This window comes from Microplitis demolitor, chromosome 9 (assembly GCF_026212275.2).
Source record: "Microplitis demolitor isolate Queensland-Clemson2020A chromosome 9, iyMicDemo2.1a, whole genome shotgun sequence".
Taxonomy (NCBI): Eukaryota; Metazoa; Arthropoda; class Insecta; order Hymenoptera; family Braconidae; genus Microplitis; species Microplitis demolitor.
In genome coordinates this window covers 16,154,603-16,178,881 of record NC_068553.1, presented here as the reverse complement: position 1 = coordinate 16,178,881, position 24,279 = coordinate 16,154,603, and the positions used below count along the sequence as shown (strand labels likewise).

Sequence of the window (24,279 nt, the reverse complement as noted above, 5' to 3'; positions counted from 1 at the left end):
AATAATTGTAATTCTAGTATAAAAAAATTTATTGTAAATTGAATAGAAAAAAAAAAATTTTGACTTGTAATTTTTAAAAAATCATTTTAATATAAATTATATCATATGTATTATTTATAATTACTATTTTATTATAATTAACAAAACAAAAAAAAAATTTACACCTTAAATTTTGTTTTGTCTACGCCAATAAAATAAAAAAAAAAATTTTGTTGGATAAATTTACTGTTAAAAATGCATGTTAATTATTTTTAATGATAATGATATTAATTATGTATATTTGTAATAATTATTAATAAATAGATAAAGTCCCAAGTAAAAAATATAAATTTATTTGTTATTTTGTTGTTGTTGTTTTATATTTAAATTTTTAGGTAATGTTAATTAGATTGATTTATACTGGCGTAGGAAGTGATTGAGATGCTGGGAGCATTCTGGATAAGAGGAGTTGCGGAATCAACGAGTTGATCATCTGGGATCTCGTTGCTGTCGTTATTGTTGCGGTTGTTGTTGATGCTCGTGTTGGTGATGCGAGACCGTCGCTTTCTCTTACCTGACATCACGTCTAGAAAATTTATTTTTTATAATAACTATTCATAACGATTAAATAAAAAACACAATTATTAGTTATTAGTTACACTGCTAATTAAATTTTTATGGTGCAAAATTATTTTATTTATTTCAAATTATATTGAAGCATCTAATTTTAAAAAAATTGAAGCTGATTGATTTGTTGATTAAAAAATATAAATATTTAGAAGAAATAGGAACAGAATTTAAATACATGAATTATTTATAGTGAAGCGAATTTAATATTTAAATTTCATCATTAAAATTTTTGAATTATTCATAAATTTCTAAATTATTTGGAGATTTTTAAAAAAATTTCATAGTTTGAATTTGAATCATTTATTCAAATTTCGACTCGAATATTTTTGGCGCGCTTTTAAAACAAAAATTTGAAATTTCAAAAAAATTATACAATAATTTTTTTTTTTAATTTGAACCAAATACTTAAAGTTCGATTGGAAAATTATTCGCGCGCTTTTAAAAAAAATTTTCAATTAAAAAAAAAATGATTGAAAAATTCAATATTTAAAATTTTAACCAAATTTTAAATATCTAAATTCTGATTTGAAAAATTTTCGCGCGCTTTTAAACAAAATTTTAAATTTAGAAACTTTTTTTTTTTAAATTTAAGTTTGAATTTGAACGAAATGTTTAAATTTTGATTTGGATATTTTCGCGCACTTTTAAACTAAATTTTAAAATTCAAAAAAATTTTTTTAATATTTTAATTAACAAATCTTATCAAACCATTCAAAAGTCACATTTTAATCGCTCCACTGATTGCTTAAACGCAGTGGCCAACAAAAAAAGCAATTATGTGCACAAAAACAACTACCAAATAATAAACATTTCTAAAAATATAAATAAGTGAAAGTGATTACAGCAAAATGACTGATGCAATATTAGTGAAAACTATAACCACTTGTTACAAGTTAATAATAATAATAATAATGATTAAAGTGCTGAAAAAAATGTAAAATAATAAATGATGATGACAAATGAAGTGCATACCTATCAATCATAATCAAGCGGTTTATATGATTCGCTAAATTGTGCAGTAGATGTATTTGTTTTGCTTACTCGGTGATTGAGTGAAGTTTCTTGAACGTTATCCAAATTTCCTGTGACCGTTTTCCGATGATTTGCCAACTTCTCTCGATTCATAGGCGAACCTGGAAACGCCATGTTTTTTTCCTCATCATTTTTTCAATCCAATTTTGCACTTTTTTTTTGTTATTATCATTATTTATTTTAAATCAAAACATTCATCATTTTTAATGACTATTTAATATTTTTAGTTAACTTTTTTTTTCAACAGGCACATGCTCATTAATTAATTAAATTTATTAACATGCGATTTACATTTACTTATTAATACGATTAATGTAATTAAATATAAATGTGATAAATTGTAAATAAATTATAAGTGTAATAAAGTTTTTTTTTGTTGACAAATATAACTAAAGCTCGTAGCGTTTTAACAATCGGTGGAATTGTTTTATTTTTTTTTCTTTTAATTTTGTAAATGTTAAAGTAAATTTTAAAATAAAATTGAGTTTAAAATAAAGCGCTAGATAATAACATAAATAAATTAAATTAAATTAAATGTGTAGGTATTCATTTTTTTTTTTTTTTTTTTAATTTAATTACTTACCAATATAACTAAGTAATACAGGCAGAAATATTAGACCGTGAGCTGCTCCAAACAGAACAATTCCCAAGTACATTCTAAAGTAAAATACCTAAAAGAAAAAATTAATATGATTATTAATTACGATTTTTTAAAATTAATTTTAAAACAAAAAATTTTTTTAATGATGATAAATTAATTGTAAGTGAAAATTTTAAATTACGTAAGAAAAAAAAATATTGGAGGATAATTTTTTTCTATTGAATGAAAAAAATTGAAAGTGAATTTTGAACTTCAAAAAATTTTTTGAATTATTTTTTTTTTATAAATAAAATTGACGCCCTAAATCTATATGAGTAAAAATAAAATTTTCAAAAATATTTTCTCAATAATAAATTAATTTAATATATTTAAATTACCTTAAAGATCTGGCTTTTAGCAAAGCCAAGGACAATAATACCGCCAAATTTAGTAAGCGTAATTCCACTGAATATCGAACTTCCCATGTTCGTAACCGCATCTTCAACTCTTTCAATCCTGGTTTCTTTAACCGAAGTTGAAAACGAGTGAACAAGATGGCTACAAAACTCAACGGAAATTCCCACAGCCTAGATAATTAAATAAAATATAATTACCAACAGTAAAATAATAAATTGAGGGAGGAAAGGGGTCTGAGATACAAAAAAAAAAGAGAATATTTTCATTTTTCTTTCAGAGTACGTTCTTTATTAAAATTTTTTTAATTTGTGACACTATTAAGCATCACTTTAAGAATATTCTATGAAATTTTCATTGAAAAATATTGATAAATAAGCCAGTGGTAGTAGGGAGAGACGAATCGTCTTAAAAAGAAGTCTCTAGGCCGTAGGCAGGATAACTCATTGCCTCATCGGAAATAAAAAAACCAAAAAGATTTCTTTAGTACATAAGTTTGATGAATTTGAACGAAGGAATAAACAAAATATTCATTTTTGAATTTTTGGTAAAAGTGCAATCAAAAAACTCTGATTTTTACCAAAAATTCCTCTTTTTGTTTAATTAAAAAATAAGTAGTCATTGAAAAAAAAAATCCTCCGTTCAAATCCATCAAACTTATTTACTAAAGAAATCTTTTTGGTTTTTTTATTTCAGATGAGGCAGTCCTAAGTTATTCTACCTACGGCTTAGAGTCTTTTTTTTTAAAGTGACTTGTCTCTCCCCACCACCACTGGCTTATTTTTCAATATTTTTCAATAAAAATTTCACAGAATATTCTTAAAATGATGCTTAATAGTGTCACAAATTTTAAGAATGTTAAAAAAGAACATACTCTGAAAAAAAAATCACAAAAATATGCTCTTTTTTTCATATCTCAGACCCCTTTTCCCTCTTAGAATACTTAAATATTTAAACAATTACCATAACAAGATTCACAAGTGACACAGCGTTTAACGTAATATGCCACCAGTACATCAGCCCTCCAATATTAACCAGTATCATAGTTATCGTAATGATAACAACAATCGATGAGAAAATATCCAAGCCCATAAGTAAGAACGTGACAATGAAAATAGCAACTAATGAAATTCCAATACTTTTAAGCGTGTCCGGCCACATTGTCAAATACTGCTCGTAAAAAACATAGAAAACACTGTACGGAAACACATCAACCCTTTCCGTAATACTAACTTTCCTCAGATTATCGTTCAACATCTCAGAAATATTAGCGGCAATTTTCCTCGCCGCTTTCATCGACTCGTAATAATCTTCGGACGTCTTCAAAATTGAATGATAAGCCATAAAATATGTCGCCTTAACTTCCGACAATTTGCTGCTTTTGTCCATAACATAATTTACCCCCTGTCCATACGCAGCATGTCCAGCTTTAGCGCAGCCTTCATCCGGATTGTCCTCCAAGAAATACGATACATATTTTTTAAACTCCGTAGAGTCCGGTCTGCCATATTTATTAGAACCAATATCACAGGATAGACATCCGCTATTTTGATGCGGGCAAAATGAGTCATTGGACTTGAAGTATTTACAGCAATCAGATGCTTGGGTCCAGTCGATGTAATCATCCAGCCATGACGACGCCGGCGTTGCGATGTACGTAACATTGGGCTGCTGTGCTGCCGAAAATATTTGAGTTATCACCGAGTCAGAGTTACAATATGTTCCCCCGCAAACTAAATTTTGATCAAAAGTCCTTGAGTAATTTAACCCACCCGTCACAACAAAATAAACTGGCGGGCCAACAGATAAATATTCATTTAAATATTTGAAATATTTAAGAACAAAACTGTCCTCGGGCATCGACAGTTCCTGATCAAGTCCAATTTCAATGTGCGGCACCACCGCAATGCTGGTGCACAGCCACCCGAAAAATATAACCATTATTCCAGCGCGGACGTATTTTTTTAGTAGCAATGGCACGTAGACTATTTTAAATATTTTATACAAAATTCCATCGACAACTTCCTCGGAGTTGTCTTTCTTGGAGCCGCGCATCCAGCAGCACACGTCGAATCTATTAGCGCTTTGTCGTACGGTGTCTAGAGTTAGCAAACTTACAAAACAGGTTATTTGCAAAATGAAGTCTATCAGCAACGCCATACCAGCGTAGAGAGCGAAGGCTTTGACGGCAGGCATATCTGAGAGCCCGCCCAAGAAGAAGCAGCAGCTTTCTGATACGCTGGTCAGCAACATACTGGGCCCGACTTGACCAAGTGTGCGCCCGATGTGCTCAGGTATCGACTCATTCGGACGTCTTCCTTCTCTTTGGTGGGTCTGTACCAGTATGAAGACGTTGTCGACACCAACAGCGAGCACCAGGAATGGAATCACTTCAATAATAATCAGCGTTGCTGGTAATCCGATGAATCCGAATATGCCGACGGAGCAAACAACTGAGGCTAAGACTATAAATACTCCTCCTAGTCCGAGAGTTATTTTTGAATCGACCAGTAATCGCTCACATGATCGCATCTGGCCTAAGGATATTGCGATGTACGCGAACATGATGATGTAGGATACGAGAATTGTTGAAATGTCTGACTGGGATTCGCGTTTTAGTTCGTCTTCAATAGACCTTTCGGAGGTGAACGCAATGTCCATATTTGATGGTTTCTTATTTTTGACCCAGTCCTTCATAAAGTTAATGAACGATTCCTCCCATTCCATGGCGGGAATTAGTTTTGTTTTGTTGTGATAATTGTTTACGAGGATTGAAACAACGAGAGCTGTTGCGTTGTGATATGCTGGGTCGCGAAGTGATTGGCCTTGAGATAAAAATCCTCCTAGTGCGACTGCTGGCAGTACGGGACCACCATAAGACGCCAGACACTCGGGATTTGTTGGATTTCCAACGCACTTTTGAAAGTGGTCGAGATAATTTTCAAGATATCCGTCTTCTATTGATGATTTGTTGAACTCTGCTACGTTGTCTTTCCAATAACCCCAAATACTTTGGATAGTACACTTGTCTACCGTTGGTGGACCGGTGAAGTCATTGGTTAATGGCGCGAAACAAATATCTGCTAAAGTGTAATTATTTTTTGTGGTTATGTTTTTTATGGCTTCTTGCAGGGAATGAACGGACCGCAAGAAGTTTGCGTCGAAGACGGGCCCGAATATTATTGGCCCGTTGGTTGTGTTATGGATTATTTTGGGAAGATTTACTGGAGTTATTATCAGCTGCTCAATACGATAAAACGGCTCGAAGTGGCTGTCGAAATATGTGCGTTCGATACGGGAACGCGACAATGGGGAGGCCCATAATTCCACGGGGTCTGTTGTCATTTGCATGCAAGTTATGCCGGTACCCAAGGCTACGACGGTTATGAAACCGCAGAGTAATACTGTCCATGGTTGTTTTGCACAAACTGAAAAAAAATTTCAGGGTTTTATTGTTTGAATTAATTGGTATTTTTTAAAAGAATAAGGAAATGTTTTTGTAAAAAAAAAGTCTCTTATAATTTTTTGATAAATTCATCTGTTGAAAAGTTATTGGAGCTTGAAGTCAAATTTCGAGTAAATTTCGAGATCTTTTTACTTTTCCGCCGAAACTATCAGACTTATCACAAAATGACATAAGACCTTTTTTTGTAGACAATTTTATTCCTGACAAATTACCTCTGATAAAGTTTTTCAAAATTCCGCATTGTTTTCAAGTTATTTTCATTTTAATTTCAAGATCTTGAAATCGATCAGAACAAGGCTTTTTTTAAAAGCTTGACATTAAAATGGAAATAACTCGAAAACAATGCGGAATTTTGAAAAACTTTATCAGAAGAAATTTGTCAGGAATAAAATTGTCTACAAAAAAGATCTTATGAGATTTTGTGATAAGTCTGATAGTTTCGGCGGAAAAGTAAAAAAATCTCAAAATATACTATAAATTTGACTAAATATTAATATTAAGATCTCATCTTTTAACAGGCATCTTATTTTACCTCCCTGCAATTATTGAACAAGTTCCGAGAAAAAAAAATTGTCGCCATTGAAATTTTTAAATACTTCGAAATTAGATACTAAATTTTTTTGCATCACTAAAAGACAACAGTCCTCTGATTTTCCTAGAAAATTTAGTCATATAAAAAAAATGATAACTCACCAGTTCCCCATTTACAGAAAAATTCTTGTAAAAATTTATCAGTATTAGCACCAAGACGTTCAATTATCGTCGATTGTTGGTCATCTAATCCATTAGGTAAATCATCAGCAGATACTACACCTAAAAAAAAAATATTTTAATACAAAGAAAAAAAAATATTTTGTTAACAAAAAAAATAACAATATTTATAATTAAAATTATCGTAAAACAACGAATTATGAAGCTCGTCAACGTTATTACATAAAGCCTAGATTAACATAAAAAAAAAAAAATAGCGACATATCAATACGTGGACGTAGAAAAAATTTTATACTATCGGAGTACGTGAATAAAACAACAAAACAAATAATAAATGTGCATTAACAAATAAAAAAAAATTAGTAGACAGAAATCAGCTTAAGAATTACAAGCAATAAATTATGTAATAAAAAATGATACGCATGGCATGCAAAAAAAAAAAAAAATTAATAATAAAGCAGTCAAATAAACATCAATGATTTTTGATGTTGTCTTATTATTAGAAATTAAAATTATGTAACACTAATAGAGAAGGAATAGTAGTAGATTTAGGTATATGTTTGATAATAATAATAATAATAATAATAATAAGAGACAGGAGAAGAATAAAAGCTGTAATTAAAGACGAAGTAAACAGAATTTTATTATAGTCACGGAAGAAAAAACGTACTGGAACGTTTAGATTGTAGTGGGCTGTCTTCTTGATCAGCTGCTAAAGCAATTCGTGCAACATCTCCTGGGTGATGAAGCCCTGCAGCTAGACGTCTACCAACCTGTCTCCCTACTTCCTCTCCTCGTGCAACTATATGCAATAATCATTTTAATCGCGGAATAAGTTACCGGTTTTTTTTATCAAATAGTAATAATTATAATAGTAATACTAGTAGTAATAATAATTCATTTATTCATATTTTTATTTCTATCAGACGGAAAAAAATATAATTATTTAGGTGTTAATTTATAAGCGAGCTTTGATTATTTACTAGGAGAAAAAGAGAAAAATATTTATGAATTTTTATTAAACTGGGCAGGAATTTTTTTTCGTACATTATTTCTTACTGCTCAGTTTTCTACTAAAATTTATTTTTTACGGTTCTATTGCCTACGGAAATAAATATATAATTTAATTGCATAAAAAAATAATTGCAGTTCTATTGCCTACAGAAAAACAATTCATGATGTTTGATTGATTGCTATTTAATTGTGTACCCAATCAAAGAAATGCCTAATTAATGTAGATGCTCCTGATTTTGCTGAGAAAATCTTGTACTTGAGGAGAAATGATCAACAAAGACCGATCACTTGATAAAAAAAAGACGATTGATCTGTAAAATATGAGAACCGTGGTAGTCTTGACAAAAGTATAACTCGCCCGGTCCATAATAAGACACTGGGTTGAATCTCATAGTCGACTTAGGGAATCACCTGATCAGCTCACTAATTTCTGATAGAAAACTCTGTCAAGTTTTACAGTTGCTATTGTCAAGACTACCGAGGTTCTGATATTTTTCAGACCAGCTGCGTTGTTTTTATCAAGTGATCGGTTTTTAACGTTGATCATTTCTCCTCAACAAGTACAAGATTTTCTCAGCAAATAAATTAGAAGCTTGTCTACATTAATTAGGAATTTCTTTGACTGGGTTCACAATTAAATAGCAATCAATTGAACATCATGAATTATTTCTCCGTAGGCAATAGAACTGAAATTATTTTTTTATGCAATCAAATTACATATTTAATACTTCCATAGGCAATAGATCCGTAGAATAAATTTTAGTAGGCAACAGCAGTAAGAATTTATAATGTACGAAAAATTACTGTAGGCAACTGATGCATTTTGACCAAACTTAAAACAGGAAATTAAGTCACCAAAAAATTATAGTAAAATTTCTTGGCAAGCTGTAATGAAAATTATTTATCTAAATTAGGAGACATAGTAGACAATAAAAAATTTTTAGAAACTCACAATAATTATAGTACAGCATAATAATTTTTTGGCGACTTCCTGTTTCAAATTTCGTCGACAGTATAATAAAAACTCGCGAATTTTTTATCTCCATTTTTTTCCTTGTAAATTCAATCGTTTTTTTTTTTTTTGTTTTGATAATTAACGCTTTGCTTGTAATGAGTAAATTATTGAGCTTAGTAAAATGTAACTTTTTTTAGTAAGAAATTTAATTGTTGATAAAATTGTTTATTTTTTTTTTTATATCTTATTATTTTTTACAATGCGATATTTTAACAATTAATGAGGTAGCGTGATAAATATTTGATATAAATTTTTTATAATAAATGAATAAGTTGCTGCTTAGGTGAAGTGAAGAAATAGTTTATAGATAAGAAATGAATTAAAAATTTTATGTATTAAATTTCCTGCTAAAATTGTACATCCTGTCGTTAGTCAATAATTTTTTTTTTTTTTTTTTTTTTTTTTTTTTTTGAGTTAAAAATAAAAAAATATTAAAACTCAGTACTCGTGAATGAAAATAAAAAATTTTATTTCTGATGTTTTTAGATATATGTATATTCTATATCTATTTTTAAACTTATGTTTTATGAATTTAAATAGAACACAAATAACATTTCCATCTAAAATGATATTTTTATCCGTAAAAAACAAAATAAATATAGAGTTATTTATTGAAAAACTTCCACAACCTTAATAATAATTAATAACAGAAATAAATAAAAAAGATCTGTATTTAATTTTAAATGAAATTTGAGGCTACATGACATTAATTAAAACAATATTTAATTAATCACTTAAATGGTACCAATTACCACAATAATGAAATTATTTTTAATCCTCAGTGGTCGCGTGATCCAGAAGACCCCAGATGATTTTAAACTCAAAATATCTCAGTAAATATTCAATTTTTGAAAAAACTACAAGATAACTTTTTTATAGAGAATTTTATGCTCGACAAAAAAGATTCTGTGTAATTTTTCTAAAAACTCAATATTTTCAGAGATATTTACAAAAAACCATTCACACTTCAAACTTTCAAATTTTAGCGGGAAAATTTGAATTTGAATTCTAAAAATATACTTGTGAAAATTAAAAATTTTTTTCAAATTTTATGTGAAATTTTTGTCTTCAAGTAAAAATTGAAATTTGTGATAAAAATTTTTGCAAGTTTCTCGAAAAATTTTTAAATATTTTTTAAAATCAATTGCAAAAATATTTACTAGTTTTATTTTTAAAACTGACTTAAGACGCTGGAGTCTAGTAGAAACTGACCGTTGAGGGTTAAAAATAAAAAATGTAAACGTTGTTATGAACCACTGCCAGGGAAAAAATATGAGTATCAGATAGGAAATATATTATTAAATAAAACTATAAAAACTGTCCATATTGTCTTATTTTTTGGACATCATAATTTAAGTATTCAAATAATTAATTAAAAATCTCACCAAATTTCTAGATTAGAAATTAATTTAATAAATACATACACTGTAAAAAATCGAAATTTAATTTTTATTCAAAATTTACTCCATCCGTTTTGAAATTTAAAAAAAAATCGGAAATAAATAATTTATTTTAGACAATTTTTACTTCCCGTATTTTAATTCACGTTTTTTTTTTTTATTAAAATTAAATCCGGGTCGCATTTAATTAGCAAATTTTTTACAGTATACGAAATAAAATAATTTTATAAGATAAAGAAAAAGAATTTTTTTTCTTACCTATTTGTTTTCGATTACTAAAGCAAATAACAGACATTAAAAATAATGTTGATCCACCGATAAAAATAATTGTCATAATAACGGCTATTCCGTCATAGCCGATAAGTGTAAATGGTTTTGGTAATGGCGGAGCTGGTGGTGGTACAGGACAACTTGATTCGCAATCAACGCAACTACATGCTGGAGAATGTTCCTGTTAAAAAATTCGTTAATTTTTATTTCTGGAAAAATGAGTATGAATGCAGCAGATATTAGACAAATTTAAAATTATAAATAATGAAAAAAATAATATTTATAAAAAATGCACTTATTAATTTTGAAATTTTATAAATGTGCATTTTTTTTAAATTTAATTTTATTAATTATTTACTCTATTTATTAATAATTTTAAATTTGTCTGATGTCTGCTACATTAACACTCATCTAAAAAAATGATGAAAAAAAAATATAATAAATTATTTACATTGAGAGCTTGGCTACAAGGAGTAACTTCAGGATCCAATGGAGTATATGGACCATATTTAGTGTCAGTTGCATTGTAATTTATTTGAAAAGGCACATAGAGATTAGTTGCTGCATCACCCATGTAAGTAAACCATTTTTGAGGTGTGCATTTACTTGCTCCCCAATGTCCGCACATTAAATCTAATGCTAGTTGTCCAAGACTTGGGACAGATACTTTACTACATGATGTAAATGTTCCTTGCAAGTATTTATTTGTAATAAATAAGTCGACGGCATTGACATACGCTGCAAAGTTTATCAATTTATTTTTTTAAATTACGCATTAATTAATTGGTACTTTATTTTTAAATTAAATAATTAAGGAGCTCAAGACTACCCTGAGATAACTCATCACGAAAAATACGCCGCTGACTGGCTAAAGTTAGCCTCGAAAAATTTTATATTAAAATACAGTCCTTTCTGATTGGTCAAAAGAGTGGTGTAATATATATTAAAACATTAATTTTTATATTAAACCACTGAATTTTAGTGAAATGGGCGGAGTTTATCCCCACTCAATAATTCAAGCCAATTATCTATCACTTTTCTCTCTTATGACGTCACTTTGAATTTAGCTGGCTTATTAACACGATCAAAATCTCTAGACTGCGCATGCGTATTTAATTAATCAGCACGCGCATGTGCAGATCAAGGCAACGTCAGCTGAATTTTGTAACCTTACATATCTCTATTAATTGATGCGACATAACACCAAAGATTACTTTTTTTTATTGAGTTAAGTTTTTTTAACTGAATAGTACTAAACAAAGTATTCAATTTCCGGAAGTATTAATCTTTTTTAATAATAATTAAGTTAATTATTTTCATAACTCTGACTGCGGACGCTGATGTTAGACATTACGGCGTTTTTCTTCGTGCATTAATTACATAAGCTTGTATACATCTAGCAAAATCGAGTATAGTACCGATTCTACATGACATATAAGAGACTATTAATAATTAATTAGGTTTTTTACACACTACTTTAGTTAGAAGGTCATATTAGCGAAGATGTATATTTATTATAAACTTTTTTTTTTTTTTTTTTTTTTATAAGAAGTATTGATAAGAAAATTTTAAATAAGTTTAATTACAACAAGCGGTATTTTGTAATGGGAAGATAATGACGAAGTCTAAACATTTTTTTTTATTTTTGTAAATAAATAGTTTCAGTTGTGGAATCGATAGTGTCTTATCTATAATTGATTCATAATATTTATAGGAAAGATTGCTTAATTTTTTTTTATCTTGATAAATTTTATGAATAGTCTAAATTGTTGAGGCAACATAATAATGATTGGTTTTGTCGTTATTCATAAATTTTCATTATTCGCATTATTATACTGAGTATATTATGTACTACTTGGGTGTTTTAGATATATACAAACTTCAAAAACGACGCATTTGAATACATTGTAACGAATGTGAAACTGATATTAAAGTTCAAGACTTTGTAGAGTAGAAGTAGCATTTGTGGCCACGGCTCCATTTTTGGACATTTAATACTTTATTTTAATGAATGAAGAAGTATAAAATTGATTTAAATGATAAGATGACTTTATGATACTTGAAAGTTATCTTGTTAAAGATAATTTTTAATTGAGATTGCGATGCTTTTAAGTTAATTTTAGAATTTGATTTTAAATTGAAGCGCTTCTGCTTAAAAGGCAATTACTCAAGTTATTGACCGGTGATTTACAGGAAATTACTCGAAATCATCAAGCTAAAATTGGCCATAAATGTGAGATACAAAAACTTGTTTAAGTGTTTTATTTTTACATATCTTTAAATTTCCAAATAATAAATGTCATAAAAATTAACATCACATATTTTATTTAATATCATTTAAATTATTCATTTTTTTATTGCCCATAGGCCAATTAATTTTGAAGTTGAGTTTTTTTAAATACGAAAAATTTCATAGCAAGATTTTAAAACTCGTAATTCTCGAAAACTAATTAAGTTTTTTTTTTTTTTTAAGTTAGTATTCTATTTAAAATATTTTGAGTTAAAATCCGACTTTAACTTTTTAAATTATGTGAAAAAATCGATATTCATGTAAAATTAGTGATGCAAAATGACCGCCATTCTATGTTAACTAATTGATGTCAAAAATGATTCGGTCAACTTTTTAATCTATTTTTTAAAAACAATTACTGGATACTATTAAATGTACAAGTACTTTTAATTGTAAGTAAACTGCAAGTAGTATCTCTCAACATGTCTGATTACTTATTCAAAAGAATTCATAAAAAATTTCTCTTATCTTCAACTTAGATACGAGATGACAGGAAAAAATTTTTCGGTCAATTTTTTATAAAATAATTTTCTGTGCAAAATTAAGTCAGAAGACATCAGATATTAAATTTAAAAAATGATCATTGGTCAATTTTTTGCTGGACAATTGACGTCAATTGTCTGGCGATTGTTAGATAATTTCTCTGCTTTACATCACTATGCAAAACAAATAAGTTTTATTACATTTCCATGACAATCATCCTTGAAAATCGCAACAGTTTTTACGCAATGGTTCAACTAATGAAAAATTTTGCTTTTAGCATTCTATTATTGCTCTAATTTATTTTCAAAAACTATAAAATTCTACTTTATTTATAACCTGAGATCGCGATTAAATTTTTCAAATTTTTACTTTGATCAAACCTCCATTCTGGTGTGAAAAAAATTTGCATGCACACCCAGACCCGGGTCACAATATTACGCGATTGCAATGTCTTGCTTTCCTCTCTAGATACATAATATACCACTTAATATACAAGAATTTTTGTTTTCTTGATGACTATCTTTATTACATAAGATAGAGTTTCAAGAAAAATTAAAATTATTTAAAACATGTCTTGCAACAGATAACTTTTAAATTTATCTATTAAATAACTGAAATATGACTAAAATACAGCTTTTAGCTGTCATTTAGTTACTTATTGTTAAATAAGCAACCTGACTTAACATTATAGTTACTTCGCTTGGGAATGTTTTTAAAAAGAATTTAACTAATTATCAACACGTCATACAGTCCGTTATCTTACAACTCTCGTCAGGCGTTAATTTACCAGCAGGCATTTTAAATTGTCAGCAATTAACGTTCATTTGAAATAATAATGAAAAAATTTATCTATTTGAAATCACGACAAATTTAGATTTGAGTTTAAATCTATTGTCATTACTCATAACTTATCAAGATTTAAATAAATTGCTTCTTTTTTATCAACAAAGAGATTTAATGGCCGTGTAATTCATCCTTCTGAACACGAGATCGCAATAAATTCGCTTAATATTAATATTAATGGAATGTTATTGTTTTATTAATGAGCTCATGAATAATCAATACAGAATGAAATTCTTACTTTTATTAGTTTCTGGATTTGTTTCAATCTTGGTGGCATTCATAAATGAACTCTGATATGGACTGCATGTGAATTCACAAAGATGTTTGACTAAATTGTCTAAACAACTTGGACATCTATTTAAGAAAACTGACGCCAATTTGATATTTGTATCAAAGGTTTCAAGTTGACTTGTATCACAGCAAGTCTTAACATCTTGGCCATTCTTTATCATATGGGGACAATGTCGGGCGAGTATTTCTAAACCACCCCCGGTTAATGGTTTAGCTTCTCCTGTGTAATTACAATTTTGTACATGACCCATAAGATTCTGATTACACTGTCCATACCAAATACAATGCCCTTCCTCGGCGTGAGTAACCTGGAAATGAAAAGAAAAAATTACATTATCAATATTGAGTCATACTTTTACTGCAACTTGATAATACAGTCGACTAGTGATAAGTCTCTCCCCTTAATCGGCAGGTACTGAGTCCAAACAGCCCCACTTAACCACTTTTTTGAGTTTCGTAGCAGACATCCCGTTATGAGCCTCCGTTAAAATTACATAAATTATAAACTAACAATAGCAACAAAATATATAAATTAATTATGAAAATTTACTATCGATCTTTCGCGGATAATAATTTTATAAATATTAAGTTAAATATTATTTATTGGTGATAATTGTAATGATTAATTACAATTAAAGCTTCTGTTACAATTTAAAAGTTTTATTGAGCATTATGTTGATCAATAACAATTATTATTATTATTACTTTCATTAATACCCTTGTCATTATTATTTTTTACATTACAATTATTATTTGTGTAAAAAGATAAGTATTTATTTTAGCGCTATAAGCACTAGAAAAATCGGGACACTGACGCATGTGACAAAACGTAAATATGAACGTTTAAAATTATATAAAATAAACACAGGCTTATAACGAGTAGTCGAGAACAAAACTAAACGCGCGGGAAGACTGAAATTTTAAAATTTTCCCTGTTCCCTGGACCAGGCTTATGATGCGTAGTCTACTATAAATATATATACTAGCTATAGATTTTAGAATAATAGTTCAGAATTTAACGAAATTTGAATCTCATGTATTTAACCCTTTGTACATTATGTGGTTTTTCGGAACGATTTCAAACTTTATAAACTTTTTTTTAACATAAATTTATTTTACAAAAATTAAAAAGAACATGCGATTCAATTTAGACAGAATTAGTGGCGGGAACATAACATGACAACACCGCGGATTCAAAAATTCAGGCTCTCGTACCAGGCGGTACGACTTCGTCTTCTCATACTCTGTCTCAAATATTAAACTTTTAATATTTTTCTAAAATATTTTTACACTCATTAATGGCGCTAAAATTTTTAAAAGGCTTCGAAACATCATTGAATTTTTTCGTAAGTTTTATTTAAAAAATTTAAAATTGGCGCCACGCGCATTACGCGATTAATAAAGAGCTAACATGGCAAACTACATGAAAAATTGCAGACGTTCTCTCAAATCTATTTTTTCTGTAGCTCTTCGGAAATTTAATTGAATTTTTTTTTATCATTATCTATTAATATAAAAAAATTTTAAAACCACTTGTACTGCCTTAAATTATTATTGTTATTCGTTAAAAAAAAAACAAGTTATACCTCTGTCTTATAATATATATTAGTCACATATATGTATGACACGATATGATATGACATAAATATACTTTAGTAATTATATCTATAGATTCAATTAAATCGTTATTATTTTATTATCATCATTAAGTCTTATGATAATTATTATTATTATTATTCTTATATATATATATATATATATATATATATATATATATATATATATATAAAGCGATCATAGAATTTTAGTATAGTATAGCTTTCATGTAAGACATTCCTTTGAAATTATTCATGTCTACGTCAGCTATTTTCCATAATATAAAAAAAAAAATAAAATAAAATATTTTAATACTAATTATATGATAAGTAATGCAGATAATTATTTGAATAATTTCAAGTTTTTTAAATAAATAATTAAATTAATTGTAGAAAAAGTTTCTTAATATTTTTAGAATTATTGCTTTTTTTTTTTTTTTATTTTTTTTTAGAATAAATTATTTACTTCATATAAAACAAGATGTTTAAGTTTGAGCGGAAATAAAATTTGGCGTATGAAATTGTTTACGTTTTACGTGGCGAAAATATTTTACGTAGTTACCATTTAATTAAAATTTTATTCTCTGGAAAATTTTAAATTTGTTACACTAAATGTTTATTGTAATTATTTGAAAAAAAAAAAAAAAAAAAAAGCATTTTTATTTTTTAAATTTTAAGTAAATGAAAATTCGACAACTATTAGGTTTAAAAAAAAATGACCTATTAATTATTGACAGAATTTATTAATGACAAATTTTAAATTTATTTATATACAATCTACTTTATTTTATCAGTCTACTTATCAGTAATTTGTCATTAAAAATCTCCACTGACTTTAAAAAATATTAAAAATTTATGAAAAAATTTTTAAAAAATATATAAAATATTTTTATTAATTTAATTTTCTAAAAAAAAAAAAAAAAAAGTTAAACGATTACTAATAGCCGGAGTTAGTCAATAGAAAAATAAAAATTTCTAATAAAAAATTATTAGCTTTGATAAAAAAAATCACTACTTATATTTAGAAATTTTTTTCATATTTATTATTACTCATTACTTATAATTATAAAATACATTGATTCAACAATTACGATATCTTTGTTTAAAACTCAAATTAAATTTCATAAAAACAATAAATTTATTTTATAATTAATTATAATTTTGCCGGCTTCTAAAGTAAATGTTCTGAAACTCGGCCATTTAAGGTTGCAACTAATTCTGAGGGTATAAAACTATCAATACAAAATAAATGTATGGATTTTTATTTTATATTAGCCTCCAGTTTTCTCTTTATTTAAATATGTCATATATCATTATGTTATGCCGAATTTTTAACTAAAAGAGAAATAAAAAAAAAATTAAGATGTATTTAAGTCGGCCAACTTACTCTCCTACTTTCTGCTAACTGTACTTTACTCTTTAACTAAAGATTAAATATAGTATAATATTATATTATCCCGAGTAAAAAAAAATTCGTTCAAAAAGATTCAAAAAAAGTTCGATATGTGAAATTACTAAACTAAAACAGTTAGAACTTTGACTGGAACTTTTGTAATTTTGAATTTATTTATCCGCCCTTTTGAATTTATAAAGTTTCCTAAACCTAAAAAGACGTATAATAATATGTCCTTTTAGAATTAGTGACGTGACACTTTACCTTTATTCCGAAAAAGTTCAAAACTTATAATTTGGAATTTTTTATATACGGTTTTAGATTCTCATGGGACAATTGGTTTCTCAAGGGAATTTTTTTGGAACGAGAGTAAACTATAGTAAATATATCTTTAAAAAACGTTCTTTTTTTACTCAAAATTCACTCATATAAATTCCTAAAACTTTTTTTTTACGATCAAAATTACAAGTTTGAAAAAAATGGACCTGAAGATTGAAACGTTTTTTGCGAAATGAAAATAAAAAAACAAAATGAAAAAAAAAAATCTACTAGATCCAGATTTCTAAAATGTTTCGTATAGGTGCTAATATGTCAGCCAAAAACAGGCCCCCACCCTCTGGGACGAACCCTTACAACTTTAATTAGTAAAATTATATACGTTTTCGTTTTCGTTTTCGTTGCCCAAAAAATGGTTCCGATCTTCAGGTCCATGAAAAAAGTTCTACTCGAAGTTCTAATCTGTCTTAAGTTTAGAAGTTCCACATATCAAACTTTTTTGATTTTTTTATACGGGATTCTAGGATGATAATTAATGATACTGAAGTTAGCTGACGTCTAATAATTTTTGAATTTTTTCAGAAGCAATAAATTATAACAAAAAATTTTTTTCAAAAAATTGCACTTATAGATTTTTAAATTTTCTACATGTGCATATTTTTAGTTTTTCTTTTTTTTGTAGTCAATTTGTTGAAAAAACGATCCAAAAATTTATAAATGTCTGTCAACAAGATCATGATAATTATTAGAAGTTATCCGTCTAATAATTTTTGGATTTATTTCAAAACGATAATTTATAAAAAAAAACAATATTTGAAAAAATTGCACATATGGTTTTTTAAATTTTCTACATGTGCATATTTTTAATTTTTGTCGTTAATTTGTTGAAAAAAAAAATCTAAAAATCGTTTATTGCCTGTTAATTTCAAGATTTATTATTTGAAGGATAAAGGAAAAGCTCATGGTCAAATTTAGGAGCATCCGCCAAAAAATTTATCTGTAATTTTTATTGAAGGGTAGACTGATAACAATTACTTATTCCAATACTTATTGGCATTATCACTCATATATATTTACATTTTCTTTATCTATATATTATCTTATTGACGTATACTTGTTATTATTCAATTTAACGATCCAGAAAAAGTAATTATTTAAATATTTGAAATATTTGTGCATCGAAAGTGATTCTATCAGCAAAATAAAATAAAGCTGTCATTTTGAAAATCATTTTTTTTAATCTACCAGGACCAATTTAAGTTAAGTGTTACCTTGGACCCAAAAATTTGAACTATCTCAGGTAATCTTTTACCAAAAAAAAAAAAAAAAAAATTACAAGATATTTTTTACCGTTTCTCCTTCGCTCAGTCCTACAATAATTTCAGCTTTAAATTTTATCTTGTAAAAGAATTCAAACTTGACAGTTCACTGAATCTCCTCGACAAAATATATTCAAATTTATTAATCAGTTGGAGCTATCCCCTGTATACTAACCATTATAAATTCATGGTCATAAATATAAATAAAAAATTTTATCTACTCCGAATTCTCGGCTAGAATGCATCTAATCCAACGAACCCTTAACATAAATCTTAAATATATATCACAGTCTATATATATATATATCAGATTATAAAAAAATAAACAAAATATTTTTTGACCCATGCTGTTGTGTTTTTTTACAAACGTCTATAGATATTCGCTATATCGTATTAGTCATTTATCAAGGCCGCCTTGGACGTACCATCTTTCGGCCTCCGGATCGACATATACATATATATATATTTATATATATTTACAATAAAATAGCTAAAGTGTTTGAAGCACGCGAAGCCTCGAATCAAATACAAGGAAGACCGTCTAGTCGACGACGTATAATTAAATTTAATAAGGCCAACAACGTCTTTAATAGGCCTTCAAAGGATCATATCAGACGACTTAAATTAACAAATAAAACGTTTATGTATTAATCAAATACCCAATATAATTTTTATAAATTAATGTGGGTGTGGTAAATTAAATGAATCATTTTTTTTATCTGCGTAAAGAAAAGAAAGGAATTAAAATCCTGTTATAAAAAGTAATCAATTTAATAGAATTAATATTATTATTATTATTGTATAATACTGAAGTTAGCTGTCAAATAATTTTTGGGATTTATTTGAAATGACAAAATATGAAAAAATAAAATATATAAAAAAATTGCACATAAAGTCTTTTTAATTTTCTACATGTGCATTTTTTCATTTTTTTTTTTTTTTAATTTATTTGTTGATAAAAATTTGAAAATTGTTTATTGTCAAACTTCAGGACTGATGATACTGAAGTTAGCTTACTTCTTGAAATTTTAAAATTTTTTTTTAGACGATAAATTATAAAAAAAAAAATATTTTAAAAAATTGCACTTGTCCTTTTTTTAATTTTCTACATGTGCCTTTTTTTTTTTAATTAATTTGTAAAAAAAAACAGAAATTTTTTGTCTAACTTCAGGGAAGTGTAAATTTGACAGAAGTTTTTAAATTTTTGAATAAATAAATAAAATATAATAAAAAATAAAAAAATTGCGTACTTGGATAATTAAAAAATCAGTGCGCGCAATTTTTAAATTTTATTTTATAATTCATTTTTTCAAAAATCCAACTATTTGACGTCGGCAAACTTCAGTATCATAAATTCGGACTCATACAGGATCAAATAATTAAAATTATCATTTACTTACCGCCAAGAAGGACAGGAAAAATAACATCACTATCGTCATTGTACTGATATAACTTTTATATGTATGTATTACAGTTCGTTGCATTTTAATTTATATCTTTAACTTGAAGACGGAAAGAAATATTTTAAACTTTGATGACTAATGCATTGATGATTAACTTTATTATATTGATTTATTATTATTATTATTATTATTTTAAATAATTTTTAGATTCCTGCACTTAGTAATCAATTTAAGTGAGTTGATAAATTTTTAAAAAACTAGTCGGTATTAAACAAAATATTTAAAAATTAATGAAAATATTTTTGAGTGAACGCACTATGGACAGGCCAAGGCGAGGACACGAAAACTTGGACAATCGATGATGATCTTTAGAGACGGAACAATAAACTATGGTTATATATATTTTTATTTTTAATTTATCGACTCATTGATATGTTTTTATTATTATTTTTACTATTGTTTTTAAAAAGACGGATTTTTCTTTACACTTGTAATGAACTTTACTATTGTTTTGGTAGTAACTGATTAATACTACATCACTAAATATAACAAAATGTAATAGTAAATGGGAGAGATGCTAAAAACTCCTTCTGCATGACGAGTTAAGTCATGACAGGCGATACGGACTAGTACGAAAACACCCGAGACTGCTTGGGAAAGTTTTACTTCGTAGAAATTCAAATGCGCATGCGCGATAAAAAATTTTTGTGTATGTATAAAAAAAAATTACTGAATAATTTGCGCATGCATTGGGGTATTGATAAAGTGATAAGAGTAATTATTTAACTGTAATTGATCTTTCATTTGCAATTATTGAAATTTTAAATTGGCTTACTTGTTTATTTTTATTATTAAATATTTCATTAGTTTTATATTGAGGATAAAAAAATTCAGCTGACGCCATTTTGAATTGAATTATAATTTTTTTTCGGACAGTAGAAAAAGAATTTTGCTTTTTGGGAAATTTAAATTAGCAATTGGGTTAATGGCAATTAATTGTTTAGTTTAATTTAAATAAATGGAAAAATTATTGGAACTTGAATTTAGGGAATATTTTGAATTTAAATTTGTACTTTTTTGTAGTTCCGATTTTCAATGTATTGGAAGATATTTAAATTAATTTTTTTATAATTATTTAGTGCTTGAATTCAAAGAATTATAATATTTAATTTATTTGAGATTCTAAATAAAATAAAATTGTAGTTTGTCAGCAAATTTAATTTTAAAATGAAAAATAAATCATTAGTTTTTAACAGAAAACGTACTGACATCTAGTGTCTAATTTTTGAATTTGTTTTTTAGTCTTCATGATGAATGAGCCCGACTATCGAGACTTCTCGAGTTACCATGTGACTTCTGATTATTAGTTCAAAATATTTTTTTAAAGATGGCGCTCTATGAAAAAGTTGAAAATTTCAAAAAAAAAATCAGTAACTCCAGGGTGATTCAGAAGTGCTCTAGTTCTAGCTCTAGTCATGTGTTATCATAAAGCAAGAGCTAGAGCATTTCCGAATCTGCACGCAATTAATGTAATTATTCGCATAATTTATTTATAATAAAATTATCTCATTTCAATTTTGAAATTTCGCACTAGAGTGGCGCCACTGCGCGTCGTTGTATTCAACGTTCATTTTACTAAAGTGGGGGCAGTCGATGAATCGCAAAATCGATTGCTTTGTATTAACTGACGGTTCGATAGCGGCAGAGTATCAGCAACAACGGCAGTAGTAGTCCAGATCCTTCTTTACGTTTGAATTAAAACACAGTATTGCAGTTAAGTCGTGTATTTATCCATAAAATGTGTTGCTCATATTTATTGTTTAATTAATTAATATTGTTTAATTGTGGTGTTTTTGAAATGTGAATTGTGCAAAGTATCTGTGATGTCGTCAAGTGATGAGTGTTCAGTGCTAGTGTAAAGTATTGCTGATGGCTGATGCTGATGTTTTCCAAGTTCCTGATCAAAATCATCTGGCATCGTCTGGTGGGAAATAGCAGTCAAGTGACGTTTTTTAGCTGAAATACACTTGGAGCAATTTAATTCAAATCTCCAAGTGTATTAGGACACCCTTCTGCGCATTATTTCCTCACCAAGGTTTGTTCAAACACTCAAGTGTTTTTTTTTTCATTTTTCTATTATATTCTGCCGCCATTTTATTTTTATGTGAGACTTTTAATTTTTCTCTAGTTTTAATAATTTATTTTTCAACTATTCAAATTTACCGTGCAAACACTAAGAATAATTGATAAAAATTATAAATTTTTAGTATATTTTTTCTTTAATTAATAGAACTATTGATGCAAATAGATTCTGATAAAATTTTGAAATTTCGCGCCAAGTTAGCGCCACTGCGCGGCGCTGTAGTCGGCGTTCAAATTTTTGCTAAAGTAGGGGGAGTCAATGAATCGCAAAATCGATTGCTTTGTATCAGCTGACGGTTCGATAGCGGCAGTCAGTATCATCGAAAATGGCAGTTGTAGTCCAGATGCTTTGTTACGTTTAAATTGAAACGCAGTGTTGCTGTTAACTCGCGAAATTATCTATAAAATTTATTGCTTATAATAATTGTATAATTAAAATGTGTAGTGTTTATTAAATTCAAATTGTGCAAAGTGTCTGTGGTGTAGTGAGTGTCGAGTGTTCAGTGCTAGTGCAGTGTTGCTGATGGTTGATGCTGATGTTTTCCAAGTTCCTGAGCAAAATCATCTGGCATCGCCTGGTGGGAAATAGCAGTCAAGTGACGTTTTTTAGCTGAAATGCACTTGGAGCAATTTAATTCAAATCTCCAAGTGTATTAGGACACCCTTCTGCGCATTATTTCCTCACCAAGGTTTGTTCAAACACTCAAGTGTTTTTTTTTTTAATTTTTTAAATATTTTTCAATTATATTCTGCCGCCATTTTATTTTGTCATACGATTTAAAATTTTTCTCCAGTTTCTAATTATTTATTTTTCAGATTTTTGAATTTACCGCGCAATTAATGATAATAATTAATAAATTATCAATAAAAATAAAAAATTTCGAGTATATTTTTGAGTCTAGGTGCATTCGGAAATGCTCTAACTCTAGCTCTAGATCAGCGTTGTTGACCTCCACTAGTTTTTGATTTCAAATGTCTCAGGCTACCACCCAAGTGAAGTTTTCTTTCTGCTACCTCTCGATTAAGCAAGAAATGACCAGATTTTTAAAGTCTAATAATAAAAGTACAAAAAATTCATGTCTATAAGTTCTATTCATCATAAATTGGATTCAATTCTAATCTTCGCTTTGTTAAATTAGCATTTATTTATTCTCTAGTTACTTCGGTACATTAATTGCGTCTCAAAAGCTTCGGTATCTGCAATGTATTAAAAGGAACAAATGTAAAAACAAAGTAAATATACTTCAGTACCCTAAAAGGCACTAACAGCAATTGGTATACATCTTAAATGTATACTAAAAAGTATTATATTCATGAGGGAACATTAAAAAAAAGCAATTGAATATTAATTTGTAAGTAAATAAAACTAAACACACACTGCAAGATATTATAATATTATATAAAATTAAATATTCCGTGTTTATTCAAGAATTTCCGCGTACTCAGACAATCCTAAATACACGACACGCTTACGAATAAGCGATATGCAAATTTCCAACCGAGACCTTTAAACTTAACAATTTTGACCCAGATGTTTGTAAATCCTCTCAAAGTTCTGCTAAAGAAGCTTATGAGTCTATCGATCGGCCACATCAAACATGAGCTATCAGTCATTTCCATTGCTAGTACTTTCATTAAACTTGTATGGAAGTTAAAATGTTATTTTCGATATTATATATCATATATATATATCAGGAAATCCAATATTAATATTAATATATTACCGAGGTTGA

The 24,279-nt window shown here is 27.7% G+C and overlaps 2 protein-coding genes across 5 annotated transcripts in view; one reads left to right on the top strand and one right to left on the bottom strand.

Moving 5' to 3' along the window:
* Nucleotides 1-316: 316 nt before the first annotated feature.
* On the bottom strand, nt 317-21,046 carry LOC103573633 (NPC intracellular cholesterol transporter 1). Of its 4 annotated transcripts, none has more exons than XM_014444720.2 (11): nt 20,402-21,046; nt 14,366-14,726; nt 10,963-11,249; nt 10,500-10,692; nt 7,483-7,614; nt 6,795-6,914; nt 3,599-6,063; nt 2,620-2,808; nt 2,225-2,312; nt 1,651-1,742; nt 473-565 (listed from the first exon to the last, which is right to left on the bottom strand). In XM_014444720.2, exons 1-11 carry the CDS (start codon nt 20,483-20,485, stop codon nt 560-562), a joined length of 4,017 nt encoding a protein of 1,338 aa, XP_014300206.2. In that variant the 5' UTR covers nt 20,486-21,046; the 3' UTR covers nt 473-559. The 4 variants fall into 4 exon arrangements, with proteins under 4 accessions (XP_014300204.2, XP_014300207.2, XP_014300206.2 ...); XM_014444719.2 differs by having other exon boundaries at nt 478-565; nt 1,582-1,742; XM_014444718.2 differs by lacking the exon at nt 1,651-1,742 and having other exon boundaries at nt 317-565.
* A 2,141-nt stretch (nt 21,047-23,187) lies between these two features.
* LOC103573632 (protein turtle) overlaps nt 23,188-24,279 on the top strand; it is an 88,420-nt gene continuing 87,328 nt past the window's right edge. Inside the window, exon 1 of the mRNA XM_053742076.1 lies at nt 23,188-23,235. The gene's annotated coding sequence lies outside the window, so the exon portion shown is untranslated. The remainder of the gene's footprint in view (nt 23,236-24,279) is intronic.